The 22,261-nt window shown below is 54.2% G+C and overlaps 1 protein-coding gene across 1 annotated transcript in view; it reads left to right on the top strand.

Moving 5' to 3' along the window:
- Positions 1–22,261, top strand: part of CFAP77 (cilia and flagella associated protein 77) — a 131,409-nt gene that overhangs the window by 51,798 nt on the left and 57,350 nt on the right. The window contains exons 2-3 of the mRNA XM_015083495.3: positions 20,640–20,739; positions 21,231–21,459. Coding sequence (XP_014938981.3) covers positions 20,640–20,739; positions 21,231–21,459 — 329 coding nt within the window. The remainder of the gene's footprint in view (positions 1–20,639; positions 20,740–21,230; positions 21,460–22,261) is intronic.

Raw genomic sequence — 22,261 nt, 5'->3', positions numbered from 1 at the left:
AGTAGTCAAACTTGGATCTGGCTGCTTATGCCATTCCAACTGATCTACTAATTATATTTCTTCAAATTTTATATCCCTGACCCTTGTAAAAGGATTGCATCGAAGGCGTGTTTTAAGCTGCTTTTTAATAAGTCAATAAGAAAGCTCAAAATTATTTAAAGCTTCTTAAAGAGGATTATATTTGATTTCTTAGGGCAATTCTGGGGTGTAGAATAGTAAGGATGCTCCGTCCTGCTGAGATGGTTTTACATGGAGGAAGCACCTCCTTTAAGATGAAAACTTTTAACTCTTTTATTGATGGAAAGGGGATGGTGATTCCGCACAAAGACGTTCTGCGTGCTGGCAGTGTGAACCGAGCGTCCGGTCTTTGAGGGGCAGGGGTGGCATTTGAAGCTTTCATGCAAAGGTTTGGGGCTCTGTTTGGCAGTTTGTCCCCTACCCTTTAAAAGGAGACTTTTCTGGGGCGCCTGAGTGGCTCAGTCAGTTAAGCGTCCGGCTCTTGATTTTGGCTCAGGTCGTGATCCCAGGGTCGTGGGATAGAGACCCATGTTGGGCTCTGTGCTGAGTGTTGAGCCTGCTTGAGATTCTCTCCCTCCTTCTGCCTCTCCCCTCACTCATGCTCTTTCTCTAAAACTAATGATAATAATTAAAAAATAAAATAAAATGAGACTTTCTGACATTCCGGAAAGGAAAGAATTCCTGGGTATCTGGGAGAGCCCGGTCTGGTCATCATGCATCATGGGAAATAGAAAAATCTGGGGAAGAGCAAATATCTAATTCTTGTTTTTTAAGGTCACGTTCACCACTGGGCCCCGACTCTACGCCTGCTGTGCAGTGTGTAAGGTCACAGGACCCACGCGGGTTCTAATCTCACTGCTGAGAGGACGCCGAGGTGGCAAGGAGGTGTGCCCTGGGGCTGAGCAGATAATCCTCTTGGAACTTCCCTAATGTTTACCAGTCCTGAATGCTCCAGTCAAGGGAGAAGTCCAGGGGACTTGAGCTGAGAGAAGGCAATAGGTTAGGAGCAGGAAGAATAAAGAGGCCACATGAAGCTGGCCCGCAACTTTCTCTGCACTAAATCACCTTTGGACCCACTTGAGACGGAACAGCTCAGAAGTCTTGCGTTGACGTTGCGTCAGGAGCGTCCTGACCATGCTCTCTCTCAATTCAGAGACATTTTTAAAAAATTTTTTTATTTGAGAGAGAGAGAGAGAAAGTGGGTGAGCAGGGAAGCAGGGGAGAGGGAGAGAGACAGAAAATCCTAAGCTGGTTCTGCGCATGGAGTCTAACTCGGGGTTCCATCCCACCACCCTGGGATCAAGACCTAAGCCGAAATCAAGAGTCGGATGCTCAACGGACTGAGCCCCGTCCTCTCAATTCAGACGCCTGTCACCTCCCACCTGGAGTGCCAAGCAAGACTCCTGGGGATCCCCGCCTCTTGCTCTCCCCTCCAGTCTCTGCTGTACCACCCATCTGACTTTTCCTCAACTGCCTTGTGCTGATCATTCCATGACCACTGACCCGCAACCCGCTGCAGACGGGAGCCTGGCACAGTCTGGCCCACTGTTCATCTTTCCCCTGGTCAGCAGACCATTTTCTGCTGCTTGTGTTTCCTGTTCACGCCTTTCCACCTTCCGGGCACCTGCTGTGAAATGCCCCCTGTGTCCCTCTGGTCCTTCCGAAATGCTGTCTCTTCCGGGAGGTCCGCCCCGAGCCTGGTGGGCAGACCAGCCTGCTCCCTCCTCAGCGCCCCCACAGCCTGATATACTTATGATGCGTAGGCCAGTCTTCTACGTGCCGTAGGATTCTGCATGTCCTAGATTTCACTTGGTCCCTGTGGCCACACGTTTCCAGGAATGCCCCTCGCATGTTACCACCAGAAAAATCCACCCCACCCCTCACTCCTACATCACATACCTCATGCTCTGGGAAACCTTCCTCATGTGATCTCACATCTTCCAGGGAGGGTGGGTAGTGAGTGTCTTTTGGCTTCTGGGCCCCCAGAACTTTGCTCATCTGTCTCTTTGAGCTCCTGTCTCCCCGTGAGCTGTGATAAGGGGCATGCACACACATGACGTCAGTCCCAGGAGATAGAGTCTGGCTTGTCTTGATACAGTGCTTGGCACTGAGGCGGGTCTCATGACATCTGTTTGATCAGGGCTGTGCATTGATAGGCATCCCCGCCCCACAGCTTGTCAGTGTGGATGGCTGGATGGTGTGGCTGTGTCAAGTTGTTGGAGGGCGTGGGGGATTGAATATGTCCCCTGAAAGGATATGTCCAAGTCCTAACCCCCAGTACCTGCAAATGGGAACTTCTTTGGACATAGGGTCTTTGCATTTGTCATAAAGTTAAGGATCATAAAATGAGACCTTACTGGATTTCGGATGAGCCCCAATTGCCCTGACTAGTGTCCTTGTGAGGGAAAGGGGAGGGAGGTGGTGAAGCAGAGACAGTATGAGGGAAGAGGCCAAGTGAAATAGGGGCAGAGACTGGAATAATACACCTTCAAGCCAGGGAATGCCAAGGGTCTCAGGAGGCCACCAGCAGCTGAGAGAGGGTCACAGAACCGTTTCTCCCTAGGGGCCTCCAGAAGGAAGCAACCATGCTGACACCATGATCTCCGACTTCTGGCTCCCAGAACCGGCTGAAATAAAATTTGGGTTATTTTAAGCCATCAAGTTGTGGCAATTTGTTGCAGCAGCCCCAGGACACTAATAGAGAGGAGATGGGTCAGGGCCACAGAGGGGGCTTCCTGATTTGTCTGTGCTGTGACGTTGACCTACTCCAGAACAGCTGGAGCCATGAGTAGTCTCTTGCACGCACCTCATACCCAGCTGATTGTGGTCTCTGTGCTCCAGGAGAGTGAGGAGGCTTTGGTAGATACTAGATGCACCAGAAAGAGGAAGGCCAGAGTCAGGCACACCTGGCTCCCAGCCCTGCCTCTGGCGATTATCTGGGTGGCCTTGGGCATGCACGTAACACTGGGATAAGAGCTCACCTGCTTCATAGGATACAATGAGAATTCATGCATCCATCCATGCACGCATCCATCCTTCAAGAGACGGAGACGGAGCACTGAGCAACCACAACAATACAATCCCTGACCCCGTGAAGCTCACATGACAGGGAGAAGAGGAAGATGGTGACCAAAATTCGCCATTAAACTACACAGTTGATAAACATTGTGGAGAAACACAAAGCAGGGGTGGAGATGTAGAGAGGCTGGAGTACGGTTTTAAATGAGAGGTCAGCTCAGAAAGGGTCAGGGGTCAGTGGATGTTAAGTGCTTAGCCCTGACCAAGGCATTGGGCACTTAGTACTTGCTTAACCCACGGTAGCTGTTTGTGCTTGTCTTAGCCGGCTCGGGCTGCTGTCACAAATTGTCACAGACGGTGGTGGCGGTGGTGGGGGTGCTTAAACAACAAGCATCTATTTCTCACAGATCAGGCTGCCAGCACGGTTGGGCTCTTGGTGAGTGCCTTCTTCCTGGTTTACAGATGGCTGGCTTCTCCTTGTGGCCACACGTGGTAGAGAGAGAGAGAGAGATAGCTCTCTGGCCTTTCCTTTCTTTCTTCCAAGCAGGCTCCATACTGTCAGCACAGAGCTCAACACAGGGCTCTATCTCCCAAACTGTGAGATCATGACTTGAGCCAAGATCAAGAGTCAGACACTTAACCAACTGAGCCACCCAGGTAGGTGCCCCTCTTGTTTTTTCTTATAAGGGCGCTGATCCCAAACATTCAGGAGGACTTCCCCTTCTTGACCTAATCACCTCCCAAAGGAACCGCCCCCCCCCCCCCCCCCCCAGCAAAAGCCATCCGCCTGGGGATTAGGTTTCAACATAGGAATTTGGGGGCAGGAAACAGTCAGCTGGTAACAGTACTCAAGACTAGAAGCAGTTCCTTCTTCCCTTTCCTCTTTCTCTCCACAGGACGCTCTGTGCCTCCTATTGCCCCATGTTCTGCTTCGGTCCCTTCGGCTGCCTCCCTCGGGCATCCTGAATGCAAGGGCAGGCATCTGGGGGTGCAGAGAAGTAAGTGCCCCCGACTCAGACGGGCAGTCTAGGGGGGGGCATTCTCAGTCTGGACCATTGGTCATCCAGGAGGGGCTGCTGAGGGGGACCTGCTGTGGCCACCTGCCCCTTACCCGTTCGATTTGTTCCCGTTGGAAAGATGAAAAAGCCCGAACGTTCGCAACTTCTTTGAAAACTAACTGGAGAGTGAAGATGGGAGGCTGTGGGGTCCAAGTGAGGGAATGTATTTTGTTTTTCCTTTCTCATCTACCCAACCTTGTCAGATGTCACCACTCTGCCACTTGCCCTCAGGGTAGCTGGGAGGAAGGTATCACTGCTGGGCAGTAAGGGTTAACTCAGCAGGTCTGGGATGTCCACACCCTCCATGTTCCAGAGAAAGGATCAGCTTTGGCCCAGCTCCTGGGAGGTAGACCTCTAACCTCTTGGCCCTCGGGATGCCCTGCCTGATGAAAATGTCTGTTTTAGCTGGGGTTGGGCCAGCCAGTTCGTCCATGTGTGACTTATGTGGGAGGCCCACCGTGTGACTTATGTTGGGAGGCCCACGGGCCACACAGTGTCAGTTTGAGCTCTGGAGGGTCTGAAGGCTAAGGCCAGCCCTGTTAGCGATCAGCCCATCTATGTGACCAACTCCCAGTGAAACTGGACACCAAGGCTTCCTTGGCAGGGCCATCCTCTGTGTGAATTACCACACATCAAAGCTGGAAGAAGTAACCACAATCCATACAACTCCAGGGGGCAGGGGGAAAGCTCCTGGCTCCTACCCTATCTGCTGACTTTATTTATTTATTGTTTCAAATTTTTATTTATTTATTTTTGGGAGTGAGAGGTAGAGAGCAAGCAGGGGAGAGGCAGAGAGAGAGAGATTGAGAGAGAGAGAGAGACAGAGAGAGAGAGAGAATCCTAAGCAGTCTCCTTGCTGTTGGCACAGAGTCGATCTTGGGGCTCGAACTCACAAACCATGAAATCATGACCCAAGCAGAAACCAAGATACGGACGCTTAACCGACAGAGCTACCCAGACGCCCCCCCTCCCCCCATCCGCTGACTTTAGTCCTTGTCCATAAACCATGACCATGAGAAGAGTGGCTTTTCTGAGACCTGTGGGTCCTTCTAGTGAGTTTCTGAAGCTGAAGACGGTCTCGGGAACATCCCCGCCCACCCACCCCGAATGGCAGCCAAGAAGTTGGCCTCTGCTCATTCCTGAAGCAACAGCTTGAGGCTAAGGAGCACGGCACCCACTGTCCCCTCTGTGAGCCAAAGGGAGTCCACCCCGCGCGGCTGCGTGAGGCTGTGACGTGGCTGACCCGGGGAGGGGGGCGGGGGGGGCTCCGCCCGACAGGGACTTCTCCCACCGTAGTCTCTCTGTCACTGCCGATCGAACAGGGTGCGCGTTTATTCAACCCTCCGGACTTCAGAAGGCGCGCCCTCAGAGGACAGCAGCCGGATCCTCTAATAAGCAAAACCCCCATTGGCTTTTATTACTTTGGGCCAAATAAAATTTGCTCCTGAATAAGCAAAGGCTCAGCTCTGTCAACCCGAGGTGTCCTGTTTGAAAAGATACGAGGGACAAAGGACAAAACGCGGGAGGCTCCTGCCAGGCAGGTGGGGGGCGCCTGGGCCTTGGGGGGGGGGTGGCGAGGAGAGAGGAAACCGTGTCATGAAGAGGAGGGCCCGGGCGCCCAGACACCATCTCAGCCTGGCCCTTTAAAACCAAAATGAGGGAGTTCATTTGCATGTAGATCTCCTTGGCTCCCTCTTTTCATCTAAAGACAAATCCTCACAAAAGGTTGCTTAATTAGACCAAATTAGATTTCCTCTCAGCAGCTTGTCATTCATTACAAAATGGTGTTCTTTTTCTATTTCGGTAATTATAGGCTGGTCTATACGAGTTCGTAAGCATTCCCTCCCGCCTTCGGGGATGACTAGCATTCCTGATGTTGTGCGGAGAAGAGGAAAATTATTCAGTTGCACCAAATCTGTCTGTTTCATAAGGTGGATCAAGACCATCGCTGCAGTCTTCTACAATAATGAGTATCCTCACTCTTAATTCTTTAATGATTAATTGCAGGAGAAGCACAGAGCTTGGTAATTTCCAAGACTGAAAGCTAAGTACAAACAGATCTCGCATGTAGCCATTATGCCACATATTTGAAATCTTTACCTGAGTTATGCGGCCCCATTGCGTGTAAGAAGCCACCCATTAAATCATTTATAGCACAGCCCCTCTTCTTCAGTTAATATCGATCAGCCGTCGTTCGCACCGAGTGCCTGCAGGAGAGCTCAGATCTCTTTTCCCGTCGCTCGTCGTTGCCTCCTCCCAAGCACGGAGCCAGGGGCGTCCGCGATGTTCAGCTGTCGGTAGGGACGCGGCGGGCTGGGGGCACAGGGGAGGACCCTGGAAGCCTGGGCTCGGTTTGGCTGGTCCAAGGTCTTTGTGACCACCTTCCTCACATGCTTTCCATCCATCGTCCCTGGTACAGCTTGGCATCGAGAGGACTTCCCACGAACCAGGCTTGGTTCTCCAAGTGGCTGCCGCGTGTGCTGAAGAGGCCACGGGTGGAGCTCCACACCAGGGTGGCCCCGTCGGCCTTGCCTCGGTCACGCTGGGTTGAGTGCAGGCGGCCGGTCGCATGAGCCCGTGTGGCAGGTGGGAGTGAGACGGGGCGGCACCAGGTCTCTCTAGTAAGGCCCCTCGTCCCTGTTTCCACGAGCTCACTATGGGAGGGGCCCTGCACACTCTCTCGTCACACACGCCGGGCGCGAACCAGCAGGAGCGTCAACGCGGGACCCAGATCCGGCTGGCTCTGAAGCTTTCCCACTGGGCTGCTCTGCCTTCCTGAACAAAAAGTAGTGGGTGATGTGGATCTGGGTGACCCAGATCCAGACATGCTCTCTCTCCAGAGACAGAGAGGGAGAGAGAGTGGCAGAGCGGAAGGAGCCCTAGAGATCAGCCCTCTCACTTTACAGATGGGATCGCAGAGGCCAGAGGAGTGGGGAGGGAGCCTCCTCCGGGCTGCCCTCCTGGACTGACCCTCTCTCTTAGCCTCCCACACCTCCTGGTTCCTGCCTGCCTATCGTAGCCACAAGGCAGGACACTGTCCAGTTCTGGTGTTCCCCCTGAGTCTAGAAACTGCAGCCTCTCTGTGGGGCCCACTGTGGGACAGGGCTGGCAATCCCTACATCCCTAGAGAACCTGGGAACAGATCCCATACTCTGTTCTAGAAGACCTGCCCCAGACAGGCCAGGCCTGGGAGGAGCACTGCTTCTATGGGCTTCCAGAACGTCGGCCGCCTGCACCGCTGCTCCCTGGCACTCAGTCGCCCGAGTCTTCCCAAAGTGCGTGTTGAAGCCCTACTGTGTGCTGGGCCCTGGGGACACCCCGGCGAATGGGACAGACTTACCCGGTGCTCTTGCAACTGATGTGCAGCTGAGTGAGATGTGGCCCAAACCACCACCCAAACCTTCAGTCAGTTACAGCGCGATGGGTCCCGGGGGGAAAGTACGTGAGATCATGTCACGGGGGCTTCTAAGCAGGGCTACAGAGTCGGGGGCTTTCCCAAGGCAGTGACATTTCAGCTATGAGTGAGGGAGGCGCAGGATTGGATGAGGAAGGGACGACTAACACAGCCCGTACGCGGGAGGAGGCTGGCAAGTTCAAGTTGCAGAAAGAAGGCCAATGGCGAGAAGCGGAGACTGAAGGAGAGGACGCGGTACGAGGCCGGTGCCGACAGCCAGGCCCCCCATGCCACCTGGGGCCCCCCGTTCCACGGACGAGCCAAAGATAGATCTGGGTACACGTCCCTGGGATGTCATTTCTTCACAGCAGGCTGAGACCGTTAGCTCGAAAGCCCTTCGGCACCAATAGCTTACATACCCAGTTGTTTTAGAACTAGCCCAGACGAGCAGGTTTTTAGCCGCTAAGGGCCTGACTGCTTCGCACACCCCTCAACGCGACACGGCGTCCCCTGGCTGTTGGTAAGATGGTCTTAACGGTCTTGAGATCCCAAGCCACTGCTGCGCTCCACAGCCCACAGAGCCAGACACCCTGCCCTGCTCTGAACGTCGTCACCCGCACACCTGAGCCCCTCTCTGGGTCTCCGATGCCCCCCGCCCCGGAGTTCCTCTGCCCTCCTCCCCTTCCGGATGGGTGGCCCCTCACCCACAGGCCTCTGGACAGCCTCACGCTGTGAGCACATCCCTGTCCGAGAGGCACCCAGCTTCGTGGTGAAATCAATAGCCATCCTTATTAACGGGCTTCATTTCAGAGCCTCTTCCTCCACCCCGCTGCCTCCTCTGCTAACAGGTCAGCTGCCATTTTGTGTTAAACTCCTTCTCATTTATTACAATCCCAGTTTTTTATTGACATGGAAATAAAACTTACAATCAATGAGATATTATGAAATATACATCAAACCGAAAGTCACCGGAGCGGGCGTTTTCATCTGTTCTCGGGAAGGAACAAGGGTTTATGGGGGGGCGGGAAATACTGAACATTTTTCTTCCCTATTACATGATGCGATTTTCAATGAATCTATAAAGAAAACGAAAACATAAATAGAGTAACCAAACAGAATGATCCCTGCAGCTGTCAAAACTTAAAACAGTTCAGTTTTCCTTTGATTTCTGTTTTAAGTTTTGAAAAGTACATAGATCATTCTCTGCTTTGGCTCTTGCTTTCTTTCTTTTCTCTCGCTTGCTCGCTCTTTTTTTTTTTTTTTTGGTGGGGAGCCTCTTTCACGAGCCTGGTCCCGCTGTGCTTCTGTGGTCTGCTGGCTTCCACCCTTGGCGGCTGAAGTGACCAAGTAACCGTAAGGATGTGTCGTTTATCCCTAATGCCAGCGGCTCCCCCCCTCGGTGGGGGCGGGGGCCCTGGTCTGTTTCTCTCTCCTCCGCAGTCTGGAAACTTGCTCCTTGGCGTGTTGGACGCCACATCAGAGTAAGTGCGGAGGTGTTTCTTGTCTTTACTAAAGCAGCAGTGGCCTGGAGAAGGGGAGGAAAAAGCCGTCCCAAGCCGCTGCACGCCTCCTGCCTGCCGGGTGCCCCTCGGTGCCTGGTCCCAGTGAGCTCGTCTGAATCGGGTCTTTCCACCCGAGGTGGGGATGGTTATCCGCGTTCCATGAATGATGACAGACAGACCCAAAGAGGTCAGATTACCTGCTCAAAGTCACACGGGGAGAAGGAATAGAGTCTGGGCTCAGATCCCATCTGTCTACACCAGGTGCACGGGTGAGGACCTCCGAGGTGGCCTCACTGAGGGATTCTCATTTTTTTTTTCTGAAAGCCATAGAGCCTGCTCTTCGGAAGAAGTCTGATGTGGAGACACCCCCACCCCCGACCCCCCAAAATAAAACTCGGATCACAGCAGCTGCCTGGCTGGATCAGTGACTGGGCCTGGGAAAGTCACTGATCTCCTGCAGCGTCCCCCGGGGCAGACGAGGCATGGGCCACGGGGAGCAGGCAAGGCGGACGGGTGCCAGCTTCCAGGGCTCCAGACTCACAGTCCAGTCCTCCTCTTCCACGCCCACGGCGGCCTTCCAAAGCTGAGGCCACCCGAAGCGAAGGGGGGACGTGATGTGAAATGGAATCCAGCAAGTGTCACTGGTCCTCTGGCCTCCGGCCTGCTTTGGAACAACTATTTTGGGAAGATCTAAAGAGCCTCCAACACACATGCCTTCACCAGCTTCTGCCACACGGACCATCAGAGCAGGGATGTCCAGATGACACATGGCTTAAATATTGCAGTGCCAGCCGAGGCACCTCCCACCGCCGCCACACAGCCTCGCCTCCTTAAGGTCGAGCGGTGTTTTCTGACGCATTGTGCCCCGATGAGACAGCGGCTACTTAATCTGTGTTTCTGTCCTTTCTCATCCCAAAGAGAGAAAAGAATTTCCTAAATTGCTCGGATGGGAGGCGTGGCACATCCTTCCTGTGGGCATCTTAATTTTTCTTTTTATTGAAGCAAAATCTACAGAAAATTAACCATGAACCGTTAGTAAGCGTACGATTCACGGGCCTTTAGCACATCCCCAATGAGTGTCCAGTTCCAAAGCACGTTCATCAGCCCAAAAGGAAATCCCATACCCATTAACCCGTTCCTGCCATCCTTCCCTGGCCCCACTCCTTGGCAATCACTAATCTGCTCCCTTTCTCTGTGGATTTGCCAGTTCTGGGCGTTTCGTAGAGATGGAATCATTCGGTGTGCGGCTTTGCGTCTGGCTTCTTTGCCTGGGAGGGTTCGTGCATGCGGTAGCTTATGTGAGGACTTCATTCCTTCTTATGGCTGCTTAATGTTTTACTGTGGGGCAGCATTTTATTATCCGTTCGTCAATCGATGCACACTTGGCTGTTGGACACTTGTAAATAATGCTGTCGTGAACACGTGTGTGCACGTATTAGCTTGAACATCTGTCTTCGTTTCGTCGGGCACATACCTAGGAGTGGAGCTGCTAGGTCATAGGGTAATTTGGTGTTAAACTCTTTGAGGAACCATCAAATGGACATAATTGATTTTACGGCCAGTTCTCTGTTTACACAAATGGAGACAGAGTTGCTGAGAATTAATGGACAAGCTGATGAAGACACCTAGCTAGTATGCCTACTTTCTGGTAAGAACCCTCCAGGCCCAGGGCACCTGGGTGGCTCGGTCAGTTAAGCCTCCGACTCTTGGTTTCGGCTCAGGTCATGGTCTCATGGTTCATGGGTTCGAGCCCCACACTGGGCTCTGTGCTGTCAGTGTGGAGCCTGCTTGGGATTCTCTCCCTCTCTCTCTCCCTCTGTCCATCTCTCTCTCTCTCCCTCTCCCTCTGCCCCCGCCCCCGCGTGTACTCTCTCTCCAAATAAATAAATAAACTTAAAAAAAAAAAAAAAAAGCACCTTCCAGGCCCTCTGCTAAGAACCTGCCCGGCATTATGCAATGTTCCAACAACGCCGTGAGCTGGTACTCTCATTACATCTATTTTACAGGCTCAGAGCTTAAACAACTGGCTCAGAATCACACAGAGGTGAGAAGCCAGAATCCCGACCCAGCAGGTTTGGCCCCAAGATCATGTTCTCACAAGCACCAAATTGTCATGTCTCAGGAATGTTCCAGATGACTTCTGTTTGGATCTGGAACGCCACAGGGTGCAGGCTGGCAGCAACAGATCTCTGCCCGTCACTATGCCCAGCGCAGACTACTATGAAAGCAGGCTTGCCCAGCTGCGGGCATCCGGACCGGGCCAGCCAGGGAGCTAGAATCCAGCCCCCACAGTGCACAACCCGCGCAACACGTAGGTGACGCTGGGCGGCAAAGCGTGGCACTGAGGGACCTCTCTCCACGGGAGCATTTCGCTTTATTCCTTGCTTCTTCAGAAAACGGCCGGTTTACTGGGAGCCTGCTCTGTGTCCACCATGGTTTGAGGTCACCCGGCTCAGCTTCGGACCTAAGGGGTGGGATTGTTTGCCCGCTTTACGGATGAGGAGCTTGGGTGTAACTGGCAGAGCCAGTGTTGATCCACACGCTGCGATCGGAGAGCCATACCTGTAAGCAGGAGGCGATCCTCACCCCTCCCTACTTGGCTGGGAGGTGGGGGGGCGGGGGCGCGGAACCATCAATTTCAGGAGCCTCTGGTTTTGCCCGGAAGGAAAAGTTTCTGGGAGTTCGTTCCCCAGGACGATGAGCTAACTCCTAGAGTTGCTTGGGGCTGTTCATAATTCAGATGACACCTCAGCCAGTTTCTGTTGCTTTCATTAAAAAAGAAAAAAAAAAAAAATCCAGATCATGGTGTTTTCTCCTTCCAGCCTCTCACGTTTGCCTTTCTCAAAACGCTGCGCGTTTCCCCCTCATCCGCCTAAACCTGCTGTTGAGTTACTGGCCCCCAGAGGCTGCAGGCTCGGAGCGACGCATCCCTGCACTTTGCCGCTCACCGCCTTCTCCGAGTGTAATCAAACATCAAGCTAAGTAGCAAATAAATCTCTCGATCTCATAAGCTGCACAGCGAGATCATGTAAATGCAAATGAAGGACCTGGTTTCAAGCTGTCTGGGGGGAGGGGAGGGCGGGGAGGGAGCGCAGGGGCCCTGTCACCGTGACCGCCTCAACGGCAGGGGCCATACATCAGTTGTGGTAACGGTCCTGGCAGCACGGAGGGAGCCCCGGGCCGCCCCAGGGAGACGGAGGAACCAGGCTGGAGGCAGAACACCAGGCAGCGCCGGCCGCGAGAGCCAGGCAAGGGCAGGTGCAGTGGGGCCCGGAGAGCTGTCCCACTGCCTGGGACTCCCCTTGGCCTGACCTGGAGAGCCGCTCCCACAATACCACCTATAACCACAGCCGTAGCCGAAGCCACACCCCGGGCCGGATGCCACCAGACCCTCCGTGCAGCTCTGGGAGGTGTTCCAGGCAGGAAGCCGGGACCAGACAAATTAAGCGACCTGCCCAGGGTCACACGGGAAGTGGCGGACCTGGAACTCAGTTCCGTGTGACATTAACAAGCTGGCTTCTCCCGTCCTCGTCCTCCCCTCCACACCTCCCTCCACCCCAGGGGCCGCCAGCCCAGCCCTCATCATAACCCTTGCGGTTGTAATGACACAGGAGAAGAACCTTGCCTTTGACCCTTGGCAGGTACCGTGGGGAATAGAAACTCACGCTTTAACTCTGCCTTTTGCCTTTTTAGATTCTGCAAGTTAACATCTCGACACCCTCTCCCTATCTCTAACTACACGCCCTCACGCAATCAGTGATGTGTGTTTCCTTCCAGTATGTTTTTTCCGTGAAGCTTTCTTCACGTGGCCGTAACCATAGTATATGTTCGATTGTGAATCCTGCTGTGGTTTGTTTTTTTTGTTTTTTTTTTTCACTTGACATTATTTTATATGCCTTTGATCATGTAGGGGGACGTGGTCCTCCCATGTGTGCCTTTTCTGGGGTCATTATTCAAGTTCACATGCCACTCACACAAGGCACACGGTTCAAAGAACCTGGCTTCTGAGACGGTGCTGGAGTCCTTTGATGCATAATGTACCTTATTTCACGTGATTGTTTATCTGAGGTTCTCATTATGGAAATAAATAAATATCCTCTATGCTAATCAGGACCACAATTTGCATTTATATTGTGCTTTTCATTCGAGGGTCTTAAGTTGTTTTACAATAATGAACTACCCCTCCATGAGCACAGTGGTAGGTGTGTGCATGCACGTGAATGGGCTTGGCTATGTGCAGATATTTATTTAATAACTACCAGGCCGTAACTGCGGGAGTTCACGTAGCCACACTTTAATGGGGTGCAGGAAAGTAAGTGGAGACTCTTCAGCTGTCGGGCAAACATTTATTTAGTTCAGACGCTGGGCTAGAGGGTCAACGAACTCCCTTCTGTGTGGCCGCCAGGAAGTGGGCGTGATTCCTTTACGGGGCTTCCTCCTGCGGGAGCGAGTTTCTAAGGTAAGTCCAGAACCCGGGCGTTGAGCTCCCGGGCTGAAAACCCATCTTGGAAACGCCCCCTGCGATGGATCCGGTCCGGGCCATCCAAGAAATAAAGGCAACTGATTTCACCCATTTTCGCCTCTTGGGAGGCAAACAGGGGCTAGTTATGAATTTCCAAACGTATATCGGGTGGGAAATTCTTAGACTTGAACTGCAAGGTCAGGTTGCTTATTTCGAAGCTGGTTCATGAGAAGCGGCTTGGGCGAGGCTCCAGGGCGAGGGGCCGTCCTTCCTGGCGCCTCAGGTGACTTCAGAGCGAGGTAGCAGCCTGCGGGGAACGCCACCTGCGCCTCTGGAAAGCCCCAGTGGTCCTCACGGGCCGGCGACAGGCTGCTCCGAGGGGGCTTCCGGGCGGGGCGGGGGGCTGCCTGCCCGGCCTGATCCAGTGCGGGGGTCCAGGGCCTGGGTCCTCTGTGTAAACGGCGGATACAGCGGCGGTGCAGAAGGAGCCCAGAGAATCCCAGGGCCCCTGGGACAGGGAGAGAGCTGGCTTTAATTAGAGCTGAGAGACGGGAACTAAGTCAGCAAGGGATGACATCTTAATGAGGTTTAATGAAGCTGTCTGCTGATGGGGACAGCTGTCACCCAGAGCTGTATTCCAGCCAAGCCACTCTGTGACGGAGGAAACTCGGGGAAAGGCACAGTTTGAACGGCGCCGAGGAGGGCGGGGTGGTCTGACGCAGAGCTGGGATTCTTCTCCCACATCCTGACGCCTCTTGATTCGAGCACCTCAACCACGAGGGATCCCGGCTGCCGGGCCCTGTTTGAATAGCGGCCCGTGTGTCACACTTCCCTGCCGTGCGGAGCTAAGGCGTGCCCCTTCAAAGGCCTCGAGGATTTTGCGGGAGACGTCTTAGAATTCCGCCATCAGACACGGGAAATGCGGGAGGGGGCTCGCATGTGCAGGCTGAAAGGGGTTCATGGGTCCCTTCTCTTCCCGGGCCTCCGTTTCCCCATCCGTCCACTGGAGATAATGTGACCTCCCTCCCTCAGAGAGCTGCTGGGGCGCCTGCTGTGGGGTCAGCACGTCTGAGAGAGCTCAGCTTTCCCTCAGCTGCTCTGTATACTAGCCGGGTGGCCTTGGGCGGGGGGGGGAGGGGTCCTTCAGTTTTCCCACTTGGAAATTGAGAAACCGACCTCACAGTGGGATTGTCGGAGTTCCCGGAGAAGCACAAGAAGCTCTCGGGCAGAGTGAGTTCTCAGAACTAAGGTTGGCTTAGTGAGATCACATAACATGAGCCTTGAAGGAGGTGCCCAGTAAAGGTTATCTCTCTTCCTCGTTGCTTTCTTTACTTCTGCAGTAAAGAGAGTGCGGTGGTTCCAAGAGATCCCTGTGTAGGGAAGGTGCTTCCAGCCTTCATGTGGCCCAACAGCCTGTCTGCACCATCCGCCCCAGGACCCTTGCACATGCCAGCCTGAGAGCTGTTGCCTCTCTGGGCTGTCTCTTATCCTGTTCTGGGCTGGGGGTGGGGGCAGGTAGCTTGGGGAGCTGAGTGGCCAATTGAAGCCGAGATTTGTGGCCAATGTCATCAGTTTCACGGATATCAGAGAGGGAGGGGTGGCCACGGGGAAGCAGGTGACCCACCCTCGACTTCAAATTATGTTGCATATCAATGGCAGCTGATCTCAGATGTCTGTCACGACCGGCTTGCCCACATCTGGAAGTTCGGGGTCAGGAGCTCTGAGCACCTGTTTGTCAATCCTTAGCTGGCTTCACACAGCTCCCCTGAGGTGCCCAGACACCTGCTAGACGCTTTTCTCTATAGGCTTCTAGAAGGTCTCTCTGGTCAAGCTGGGAAAGGAGGCCAGGTCCTTCTACCTCTGGCTCAATGCTCTTTCTTACTTCCAAGAAGCCCCTTGGAGAACCCTTGGCTCTCCTGCCCTCCCTGGCTGACCCACAGGAATCTTCTTCCGGTCAGGTCTCTCCAAAATGCCAATCCAAGGTTGGTGTCTTTCTTTCTTTCCCTGCCCACTTTCCCCTGACCCGGTCATGACTTTGCCATCCTGCGTCCAGGTCACAACAGGCCTACGGTGTTTTCTGAGGTGGCAGCTTTTCCCACAATCTCACTATACATGAAAACAGTGGACTTCCCATGGGGCCCTCCTGGGCATAAGGCCACCTTGGTTCTCTGGGTGGGGGGGGGGGGGTGCAAAGACATCCAAGGCACAGCCACTCTGCCCGAACAGCCTCTCGCCCGCAGAGCTAAGATTGGTGCACAAGGAAGGAGGATGAATGGTCCCCGGTAGTTTATGCAAGATGCCAAGTGAGTGATTAAGAGGCAGCAAAGACCCTGTGGAGTCAAATACGGGTTCCAATCCTGCCTTGGCCATTCATTAGCTGTGCAGCTTGGAGCAACCAAGGCCCTGAAGCTGTCTGGGCCGCTGTCACCTGAAAACCGGGACGGTAGTAACCGCTTTGCAGGATTCTTCTAAGCATGAGACAGAGGTGATGGAGGTAAAGGAGGCTGGTGCACGGTCACCGTGGTGGTTGGGGGTGTTGGCACCAAGGGGGGCCCGTGAGCTCCTCTCACTCGCCAGCTGAGCTGGTTGGGGGTGAGCCCGCCACTCCTCTGGGCATTCACGTGTGAGCGCGGGGACCCCAGAGCACCCGGCCCCTGGCCCTAAAGGACTGAACTACCGAGAGGGGGCTTTTAAGCCCAGGAGGGTTTGTGGATGGGTGGGACCCGGGAAAAGGTCAGGGGGCACACAGCTCTGGGGGTGTTCTGGGGCTGCACCTGACAAGGGCCCGGGGACCCTTTGGTGCCCTACAAGTGGCCTTCTCAGATGCTGTACGACCTGCCCGAGAGGGAAGCAAGTCCAGCCGTGGGGCTGGAAGGCCAAACCCCCTTCTCCGCCGAGTTCTTGGGGAGCTTCTTCCTTCTGGGTGACGCTCCGGTCTGGAACGGTCGGAGCAAATGACAAAACGAACACTCCGAGAATTCCAGACGGGACCCCGCCATTGCAAAAGCACACAGCAGAGAACCCTTTGGGACCCCACGAATTGTCTTCATGTTGCTGCCGCCACTTATGTTTTGCCGGGGTTTACATGGTGCTTCCGTGCAGGTGTCTCCTGTGGCCATCAGGAACACATTGCTGTCTCAACCTGTGGCCGCGGTGACATCACAGATGAGCGGGTTCTGAAGGAGGACAGCAGGCGTGAAGGGCACCCACATCAGGTCAAGAAGCAGGACCAGATCCCCCGAAGCCTCCGACGCAGCCTCAGCCACGACGCCTGCCCCAAGGGCACCCACACTGATGGCGTTCGAGTGTCCTCTACGCGTCCCTCGCGCGTCTGGCTTCTTTCGCCCCACGCTGGTTGCCATAGTGTGGGCTTTCCCAGCCTCGGCACTGTTGGCCTTGGGGGCCGGGTAATTCTTTGTTGTTGGAGGCGAGGACCGTATTGTGCGTGGTTGGATGTTGAGCAGGAACCCTGGCCTCCACCAGCCACGTGGAAGGTAGGACTCCTTCCCACGTGGTGGCAACTCATGATGTCTCTGACACAGCCAGGTGTCCTCTGGGGGCCAAAATTGCCCCTGATTGAGAACGACTGCTATGAAGTAGTCTACAGAATGAATACATCACAACTTTTTTATACACCTTGTAACGGCCACTGGGATTGTTTCTGGTACTTGGCTACTACGAACTGAGATGCTGTGAGCGTTCTCGACGGGTCTTTGTAGGACACAGGCACTCACTTCTGTTGGGTGGGCAGGAGGGAACTGTTGGGTTATCAGGTATGTGTTTACCTTTAATAGACACTGCTAAATGGGGTTCCACAGTGGCTGTACCAGTCTGTACCTCCCACCAAGTGCATCTGCGTTCTGGTTGCTCCGCATTCTCACCAATAGCATTGAGTTTTTATTTTGCATTTCTCAGACGTTAAGCCACTGGAAATATGGATCTTAGCCACTTGGACATCCTCTTAATGAAGTGCCTGTTCAGGTCTCTTGCTCATCCTTCCATAGGATTGTCTGCCTTTTTTTTTTCTTATTGATTTGTAGCAGCTCTTTATATGTGATGGGTAAAAGCCCTTTGTCAGATACTTGCATTGCAAAAAATCTTCTCTCAGTCTATGGACTCAAATTTTTTAGAGCTAGAGGCAATCTGTGCTCCCCCAAGCTAACCCTCTGGTGCACTTGACTATTGTTACTTGTTTGATTATCCCTTTTCCAAAACAATACATTTCATAAGGGCAAAGGCTATGTCTCTGCTTTGTTCGGCTTAGAACTCCCAACACAGGGCTTGGTGCAGAGTCCTTGCAAGATATTTGTGGAGTGAAAGAATGGGTGAAACTCCCATCTGAATGATTCTTGCAGCCTAAGGCTTCCAGGTACTTTGGCAATTGTTGACTCCCAGGCAACCCTTGGTAAAAAGCGCAGAGACCCAGACACCTGCGTGCTTCTCCGCTCCCCCCCACCCCCCAAGTAACAGCCAGCTCCTGAGTCTGTCTGTCTTTCCTTTGCCAGCTGGAAGTCTGCCCACCTGCACTTGCCCTGAGGGAGGCGGAGGCCTCTCCTGGAGAAGTCACATTTTAATTAACTTCCCCTGCAGTCACCAGAGAGGCCAGATCATTTTCATAAACAAATGAGAAGCCAGAGCTTTGTCTGCAGCTCGGAGTGAGTCTTGCGGAAGGAGTTCAAAGCAAACCGCCCAGCAGAGGCCCCCGTGCTCTTGCCTGGAACTCAGAACTCCATCCCTCGCGAGGGAGGTGGGACCTGGGATTTGAGATGGGAAAGAAGAGGGAGAACCTCGTGCAGACGAGAACTGAGAAGAGTCTCCAAGGAGGCATTTCCTTCCTTCCGTCTTTCCTTCCCTCATTCATTCACCCCTATTTACTAGTATCTCTGCCATGCTGGGCACAGGGAAAAAGAGGAGTGAGGAGAAGGGGGGTCGGGGAGGGGCAGAGGCGCAATCTTGGCACCTTCGGCTCAGTTTTGCTGTGGACATAAAATTGCTTTAAAAACTAAGGTCTATTAAAAAAAAAAAAAACTAAAAAAAAATTAACCTTAAAATAAAGACGGAGAGACTTTCCACCAGGGGGAGACCGACATCGAACTGATGGCCGTGCAATTAACGACTTGATTACACTGCTGTGTAATTCTAATGGCTTTCCTGAGACATAATTCACATACCATGCAATTCACCCAAATAAAGCCTACGGTGCAACGGCTTTCAGCCCGTTCACAGACTTGTGCAATTGTCACCGCAGTCCATTTTAGGACACCTCGTAGCCATCACCCCTCCCGGCCGTAAGCAACCATTTACTCCACTTTTCCTCCTCAAAATTGCTATTTGAGACATTTCACGTAAATGGAATTGTGCAGTATGTGGTCCTGTGTGACTGATTCTTTCCCTGAGCGTCATGTTGGCGAGGCCCATCGGTGCCATCGAGGTACCACTGTGCAAGTTTGTAAGTGCCCTGTAGGTAGAGCTCAGGGCCCTGAGATGCCATATAACAAAGAAAGTTGTCCGGACTGAAGGCAACCTGGGAGGGCTTCCCAGAGGAAGAGGCTTTTTTTTTTTTTAATTTTTTTTTTCAACGTTTACTTATTTTTGGGACAGAGAGAGAGAGAGCATGAACGGGGGAGGGGCAGAGAGAGAGGGAGACACAGAATCGGAAACAGGCTCCAGGCTCTGAGCCATCAGCCCAGAGCCTGACGCGGGGCTCGAACTCACGGACCGCGAGATCGTGACCTGGCTGAAGTCGGACGCTTAACCGACTGCGCCACCCAGGCGCCCCGAGGAAGAGGCTTTTAATCTCAGGCATTTATTGAGAGCACCTGCTCTGAGCCACCAGGAAAAGGAAGGCAATAAAAGCCAGACTGGCTCGTTGATATTCGTTTAACTGGTGGATCTGGGTGTGGGCTGGAGACAGACAGCTTGGGTTCGAATCCCAAATTGGCCACTTCCTGCCGTGGGGACTTGGGCAAAACTGTTTGACCTCTCAGTGCCTCAGCTGCCTCAGCTGAGAAATGGGGATAGTGATGGGTCCTGCCTGAGAGAAGCACAGGGACAACCAAATATCGTATCTGGAACACAGTCCGAACTCAGCACGGGCTCACTGAATGTTCTAAGGGCCTTACAGGCCAGGACTTCTGACCTCAGGCAGCTGCTACTTGAAAGAGAGGCCGTGTAATCTTTTTTTTTTTTAAGCTTATTTATTTTTGACAGAGAGCACGAGCAGGGGAGGAACGGAGAGAGAGGGGGGCAGAGGATCCGAAGCGGGCTCCGTGCTGACAGCAGAGATCCTGATGCAGGGCTCGAACTCATGACCTGTGAGATCATGACCTGAGCCGAAGGCAGATGCTTAACCAACTGAGCCACCTAGGCGCCCCGAGAGGGGGCCGTGTAATCTAATGGTTAAGAGCTCCGGCCGGAGGCCAAACACTCCAGCCTGTGAAACCCAGCCCATCCCGTAGGAGCCGTGGGTCACGAGCACCTCTCTCGGGGTCCGCTTCCCTGTCTATAGGATGGGGGAGTCACGTGGTTGGTAATAGACCGATTTTGTTCCTACGACCCCCTTCTCGCGGGGCAAGGAGTTCACCCGGAGAGTGAGGAGAGCTGGCTGGCCACCGGGAAGGTCATGGTGGGCCTTGTTACCATATCCCCACCTGCAGGCGAGGACTCAAGGAGCATTGACGTCCTCACGGGCTCCGGTGAGGGTGATACAAGCCGTCTTTGGTAGGAATGAAGAGTCAGGTAGGAAAGATGGCCCCTCCTTGAACAGGGGCCTCCAGGTGAACGTCTGTGAACCACGCCTTCCCGTGTGTCCCCTTGGGCCACTCAGCGCTGGGCTGGCAGGGCCAGGCTGGACCCCCAGGGACTGCTGCGCGCCCCTCCCCTCACACAAACGCACCTCCTCTTTCAAGGCCTCGGGGGTCCTCCTGACCCTGCTCACTTGTCCCCTATCACCAGCACACCGGGCAGGCTTTCCCGGTTGTGTCTCGATGCCCAGTGCCCCCAGCGCTCACCTCACGCCGGAGGTGACGGCGGAGGGCTCTGTCATCCTTACCCTAGTGGCCCTGAAGGTCACCCACGGGGCCTGCGGCCAAGTGAGCATCTGATTGACTCCTGTGGCTGAACTTGTCGTGATGCGGTTGGTCTGCGATTTCGCTCCTCACCTTGGCTTTCTCTCTGTCCCCACACAGGCTGAACTTGGGAAGCCCCGAGAAAGAAGTTACACTCTGCCTGGAATTGATTTCAATTACGGGCTCTACGTCCGCGGGCTGGATGGAGGGGTCCCCGAAGGTGAGCAGGCGTACTTTGGAGCCCCGCGGGGGGGGGGGGGGGGCGGGGGCATGAGCTCTCAACCTAGGCGGCTGGCCGCGGTCCAGGGAAAGAGCCAGAGAGTCCCGGGGCCTGCCCCGCAGTCTGGGCTTGGCCGAGACGGGGAGGTCCAGGCAGGGTCCGGGTCTAAGGTGTCAGGGAAACAGCATGAGCCCCAGCCAGGGTGGAACCTGGTGCCCTGCCCCGTTTGAGCTTCGAGCACAGAATGGGCTCAGGACCAACCCTCTGATGGCCCCAAGGAGGTGAAGGCCAGGCGAACCCGGCTTGGCAAAGGATGCTCTGGTGCCCTCCGGAACCTCCGGGAATCCTGACCCCTCCCTTTCCAGAAGGCCACACAGGGCTGTCACACAGCAGGCCCCGGGTTAATGGGAGGCACACACGCCCCAGTTTCTTCTCGGTCAGGTGCCGCGGCCTGACCGCCGCACCACCGTTCCGTCCCTCCCTGCCCTCAGCCCTTGGACACTGGAATGTGTTTAGGCAGCAGCCCACGTGCCCCCACGAGCTGACCCGGAACTACATTGCCATGAATCGCGGGGCGGTGAAAGCCGGCCTGGTGACTGCTCAGGAGAATTTCCTCTACCGCCAGCTCAACGACATCCGCATCAGTGACCAGGATGACCGGCACGTCAAGAAGGAAATGCCCTCCCTCCCTCCAAACATGACGTTTGGGGTCGTGGCACGGTACGTGGCCGGGACACCAGGCTCGATCCCTCACCGGGGGGCCGGAGGGCACTCAGAGGTGACTGAACTGGGGAACCGTGTGCGGCATGGCCTTTGACGCCAGGAAGGGGGGTGGGGGGAGCGCTCCAGGCCTGGGCGATCGGTGTAGCTCACAAACCTTGGTCACGGAGATTGGGGCAGCCGCAAACATGCAACCCACGTTCCAACTCTGGGATGCGAGACATTCTCTAAAAGTAGAATGCGGGGGCGCCTGGGTGGCTCGGTCGGTTAAGCGTCCAAGTCTTGATTTCGGCTCGGGTCACGATCTCCCCATCATGAATTAGAGCCCTGCATCGGGCTCCGTGCACATAGAGGAGGCGGCTCGGGATTCTCTCTCTCAATCTGTGTCTCTCTCAAAATAAATAAGTAAACGTTAGGGGGGAAAAAAGTAGTGGGGCACCTGGGGAGCTCAGTCGGTTAAGCATCCGACGTCTGCTCAGGTCGTGATCTCACGGTCGGTGAGTTCGAGCCCCGCGTCGGGCTCTGTGCTGACAGCTCGGAGCCTGGAACCTGCTTCGGATTCTGTGTCTCTGCCTGTCTCTGCCCCTCTCTGCCCCTCCGCCGCTCATGCTCTGTCTCTGTCTCTCTCTCTCTCTCAAAAAAATAAACATTAAAAAAATAAAAAAATAAATTTTAAAAAGTAGAACGTGGTTGCACGTAATCAAATCTCAACTCAAACCGGCTTGATATTTTTTTAAGTGGAATTTATTGCCTTACATGATTGAAAAGCTCGGGCACAGCTTCAGGCACAGCTGGATCTAGG

Source organism: Acinonyx jubatus, chromosome D4, assembly GCF_027475565.1.
Source record: "Acinonyx jubatus isolate Ajub_Pintada_27869175 chromosome D4, VMU_Ajub_asm_v1.0, whole genome shotgun sequence".
NCBI lineage: Eukaryota > Metazoa > Chordata > Mammalia > Carnivora > Felidae > Acinonyx > Acinonyx jubatus.
Note: the sequence above shows the minus strand (reverse complement) of the source record. Positions and strands in the feature narration are given on the sequence as shown.